Source organism: Tupaia chinensis, unplaced genomic scaffold, assembly GCF_000334495.1.
Source record: "Tupaia chinensis unplaced genomic scaffold, TupChi_1.0 Scaffold000066_1, whole genome shotgun sequence".
Lineage (NCBI taxonomy): Eukaryota > Metazoa > Chordata > Mammalia > Scandentia > Tupaiidae > Tupaia > Tupaia belangeri.
This window is the reverse complement of record NW_006159525.1, coordinates 1508364-1513369: the sequence shown is the minus strand read 5'-3', so window position 1 is coordinate 1513369 and position 5006 is coordinate 1508364. Positions and strand designations below refer to the sequence as shown.

The window sequence follows — 5006 nt, the reverse complement described above, 5'->3', positions numbered from 1 at the left end:
TTGCAACTTAACTCTTCTATGGTTAGGGCATATTTTATTTATTTACATTTTATATATTTATTTTACTTGCATTTCTGGTGCAATCTGCAAACAGATACAGGCTTGTTTTAATAAACAGGATGTTAAGATTGTCCAAAATGAGGACCAGCGGATGGCGTAATGGTCATGTCCCTGGACTCTCACATAGTCAACCATGGTTCGAGTCCTGGACCTGGCATCTTAAAACTCACACCAGACACGTGTGTGTATATACCCAGGATCCTGAGAGAAGGGATTACAGCAACAAGCCATTTCCTGGGGTGGGAGAGGGATTTCTCTCTTTTCCTCTTTCTGTCTTTGTCTCTCTTGCCCTATTGGGAGGGGAGGGGGGAACACAGCATTCCCTAGGGCCTATGCACGTGTTCAGATGACCCTGTTACAGACTGGACAAAATGTCACCGCAGAGAGTCTGGAATTTGCCCAAGGTCTGGCCAAGCATCTAATCGAATCCAGGATTTAGGAAGATAAAAGTGTTTGGCCCAATATTAGGGCACTCGGCTCCCGTAACGACAAAGGCAGCTTAGTCGCGCTCTTGGCAAACATGTCACTCTGAGTAATGACACTTGTTAGAGGAGCACCCACGTCACCCCTCGCGACCGGCTTTAGCTAAATGAATGAGCGCGGGGCGGGGGTTATTTAACGTCTGCCCGTTGCCTTTGGAGAGCATCTGCCAAAAGCGGTCTCGAGTTTGCCCTGGTGGCGGCCGGGCTACTTCCCTGACTGTCAAACAGAAGGCTGAGCCGGCGCAGCCACGGCCACTGAGCTGAAACCACACCGTCGACACTGGTCGTCCACCATGACAGACGTGGATGCAGCCAGTTAATTTAAAAGCTGCATCCGGTCAGTGGGATGAAGCCGGAAAGGAGGGCAGCCGGGGTGCAGGGCCTTTGCCCATCGCTTGGAGACCAGGACTTGCTGTGCAGGGGCCGTGGCCACACGTGGTCGTTCGGGAGCTGTTAGGGTACATGGCCTGTGTGGCCTGTGGGAGGTGGACGAGAAGTGTCACCCGGCAGGCCGTGGCCATCCCCTGCTGTGGACCATCCCAATGAGATGTGAGCTGCTTCCGCCACATTTCTCGGGGAAACTGAGACAGAGGCCGTCCTGTGGGCGGGCCCCAAATCCTCCTTCTGGACCCTGCCATGTTCTTCTCAAGCTCAGGCAACGTTTAAAATGCAGGAGGTGCCGCTCAAAAGGCCAGGCGCCTGGCTCTGAGAAGATCCAGCTGCGGCCAGCTCGTCTCCACCAGAGCTTCACAGCACCCCGTCCGCGGGTCTCCTTCCCGTGCCTCCAGCTCCTTCACCCAGGGCAGGCGGGCCCAGCAGGGAGAGCCCCGCGTGAGGACAGACTCCAGGCGGAATGCCCCGAGGGAGGGAGAAAGGTGCTCCCCAGGTTCTAGGAAAAGGAGAACACGGGGGGGGGGCCTCCCGGGCCACCAGGGTGGGGTAAAAGCCAGCGCCCAGCACCCACCGCCCTGTATGAACTCGCCGTCGTCTGGTCCCTCCACATCTGAGGTCAACTCAACTGTCCCCTTTCAACAAGGCATCCCTTTAGAACACGCTGGAGCAGAGTTCTTCCTGACCCCCGACTCGGGAGGCGGGCCGCCCAAAGATGGCTCAGGCAGACTTCGGGAGTGCCCCTAGCTGTGGAAGGATTGTGTTTTACGGGTTTCACAGACGGACACTCCCAGCACCAGGACGCGGCGACCCCGACGTTTGCCATGCCTGTTTTGTACGACAACCGCGTTGTCCCCGCTGCCATCATGCTGTGCGCTGGGTCTCTGCGAGGGCATGAGGGAATGGGCTCCCCTGCCCAGGCGGCATTTCGGGTGCAATCTGCAAACAGCTTAAGTCGATGCCCAAGTGGCATCTGCGCCTCTCGGGGCCGCAGTGAGTTACTGCCCGAACGCAGAGGTGGAGCACGTGGTCGGGGACCCACACCCCTGCCCCCAAGTCCTCACCACCAGGACAGACAAGCCAGCGTCCAACAGTTTACCCAGCACGTTCCCCGTGTCCTGCTCGCCGGGCCACCGTGGGCTTGCACTGCGGAAAGTGACCGGAGTCAGCGTCCAGAGGCCAGTGCTGCCACGGGGAGCCGAGTCTGGGTCCTGTACTTGGAAGCGAAGCCAGACTTGACCCTCTGGAAAGCCTTCGTGAGGGCAGAGCCGCTCAGGTCCGTGGCCCCCGTCTTCATAACCCAGTGCAGGAGGAGCATGCGCTGCTCGCTCTGCTTGCGGTTCAGGCGGCGGGCGAGGGCGATGGGGGTCTCCCCCTTGGCGTCTTTGTCGTGGATGGAGGCACCGTGCTCGAGCAGAAGGCCGATGCAGTCCAGCCGGCCCATGGCTGCGGCCACGTGCAGGGGCGTCCGGCCCAGGGGGGATCGGCCGAGGCAGTTGGCTCCTGCAAGACAAGCAGGGTGGCCTGGGAGACGGGTCAGGAGGGGGAACACGGGAGGGAGCCCTCGGGGACTGATGGCTGCTGTTCCTCCGCCCCAGCGTGGCCTCGTCTGTCCCCCGCCAGGGCAGCCATGATCTCTCTAGAAGGCTGATGTAGTCCCGCTCGTCCCGTCCCTGCCATCCCGCTGCCCGTAGTACTGGGCTAGGTCTTCCCGCTCTGCCTCCCCCACTTCCCCTACTGCCTCAGCACCACTCCATGCTCTTCCTCCCCACGGCTCCCAGGGCCCCAATTACGCCTGCGCTCTTTCCTCTTTACCCCCGATGCACCCTGCTTTGCCTCCTGCCCCAGGCCCTTTGCACTTGCCGTCCCCCTGCTACCCACACTCCCACCCTGCTTTTTTCTGTGCTCTGACTCTCCTTTGGGTTCCATGTGCTTCCTCAGGAAACCCTTCCCGAGCTCCTGCCCGCCCCCCACCGACCCTCCGTGTACGCCCGATAGCTGCTTTACGTCTTCAGAACATCCGTACACAATTGACCGTGCAATTCGTTATTTGTAACAGTCTGCTAACTTCCCCTCGTAAACCCCGCAAGGCCACGTTCTGACCACAGCTGTTTTCATCCCCGGCACGTAGCTCGAAGCCTGGAGAAGACAGGCACTGGGGAAATGACGGCCGGCCGGCAGCCTGACTCATGGGAAGATTTCACTGATTAAATTCCTCACCACCTCCTGCAGGCGGATGGGCCAATGACAGCTGTCCTGAGTGGACTTGTGGAACTGAATCGAATTCTGGGTAAAAGATACCATGACACAGAAAACAAGGCGATTCCATTAAACCCAGCCGACATCTCGGCGGCCGGTTTTTATGAGCCGTGGCGGTGAGGTGAGGTACGAAACGGGCTCTCGGGGTGCCGGCGTCAGCCACGGCGCCTCCTCCCAGCTGTCTGCAGAGCACAGGAACTTTCCGAAGCTGCCTGCCATTTTTAACTGGTGCCTTCAAATACATCACAGTGCACAGAGTGAGAATGAGCTGAAAGGATTGCCGTGCTGTGAAAAGCCCACGTGTCAGTTCATAACTAGCAGCAGGCAGTGGAGGGAGGTGGGGAACACGGCCGGGAGCTCCCCGCCCTGGCGGCTTTCGCACCCAGTGCATGGCCGAGCAACACCCGACACCCTAGCCGATCTCCCTGCTTGGGGAGGTGCAAGAGCCAGGGCCAGGCCGAGAGAGGCTGAGCCAAGGCACAGGCAGCATGGGGGCGTCTGGAGGGGCCCAGCTGATGGGAGCCCTCGGGAAGGCCTCCTGAGCCCAAGCCAGGGAGTGAACTCCTGGGACTGGTGCTCCCTCTTCCCAGGGGCCGGCGGCCGCGGCTCTCTACAGCTGCGGCTCTCTACAGCTGCGGCCCAGGTTTTGAACGGTCCCCTCGCTCCGTGGGCATCTTTTCCCAGCAATATCCCACCCTCAGGGAGGCTAACATGTATTCCCACAGAAACTCGGGCAAGGCCCTCTAGCGCAGAGACAACACTGTCAGCTGAGACAGACTCCTAAGTGGAGGTGAGTAAGCAGAGACTTTGGGGTGACGTCCCCTGAGGAAATAATTGGAGGTTTGGAGGAAGGACCGGCCAGTCTGCCAACCACCTGCCGCACGTGCTGGCCTGAGGCTGGACCCTGTTGGAAGCCCATCTCCAGGTGGGGCTGAGAACCACACAGGCCGCGCGAGACTATCCCCAGCAGGTGTGTGGTTGGAACTAAACCAGGAAACCTCTTGGGCAGCTCCTGCCTCTCGGTGTCCCATAGCAGCAGGAAGAACCCCGTGGCTTGGCCAAGAGGAGGGGGTGGTTTCTGGCTGGCATGTCCTAAGACACATAACCCAGGGAGCCAGGGGCCCAATGGGGACTGTGATGGGTGGGCGACAGACACGCCCACAGCACCATGGCTGAAGGCCCAGGGGCACCAGGCACTCTGCTCTCCCTACCTGCAAGAGACCCCCGACTCCCGCACACACTCCACTTCCTATGAGAATTACCATTTTCTAGAAGGTACCGCACGGCATCAAAGAGGCCTCTGTGGGAGGTAATGAACAAGGCCACAAATGCCCTCGGGGACGTCCAGAGCTTCTGCTTCTTGCCTTCCAGCTGCTGCGAGTTCACAGTCTGGAGGGAGTTGTCAGCGATGCCGAGACAGGACAGCTGTACAGGATAGAAGGCTGCGTCATTCTGCAAACGCCCGCTCCAGGCCGCCGCGGGGCGCTGTCGGGCGGGTTTGCTCCAACTGCAAAGCATTGCTGTGGTGGGACAGGAGGGGGCAAGCCCAGACCGAGACCTGGGCTGTCGGGAGGTCAGGAGGTCGGGAGCGACGTGCTAGGCGTGCTCAGGGTCTGTGGCTTTGCCCTCTGCTGGGCTCGGGGGCAGGAAGGCCTTCCTGCCCATGTTTTGAAGGGAGAAAATAGCTTTGCTGAGAGTCCAGAGGAAGGTGGCTGTGGCTGCTGGGGAAGGTATCTACACGGAAGGACCTCTCAGAGGGCTCAGGCTTCAGGGCCTGAGCTCTGGCCTCTGGTCTACTTCTGTGCCCACTGTTTC

At 59.7% G+C, this 5006-nt stretch overlaps 1 protein-coding gene across 1 annotated transcript in view; it reads right to left on the bottom strand.

The window, feature by feature from the left end:
- Window positions 1–278: 278 nt before the first annotated feature.
- Window positions 279–5006, bottom strand: part of ANKRD60 (ankyrin repeat domain 60) — a 10124-nt gene continuing 5396 nt past the window's right edge. The window contains exons 4-5 of the mRNA XM_027766596.1: window positions 4454–4616; window positions 279–2435 (exon numbers count right to left, since the gene is read on the bottom strand). Coding sequence (XP_027622397.1) covers window positions 2098–2435; window positions 4454–4616 — 501 coding nt within the window. The 3' untranslated portion in view covers window positions 279–2097. The remainder of the gene's footprint in view (window positions 2436–4453; window positions 4617–5006) is intronic.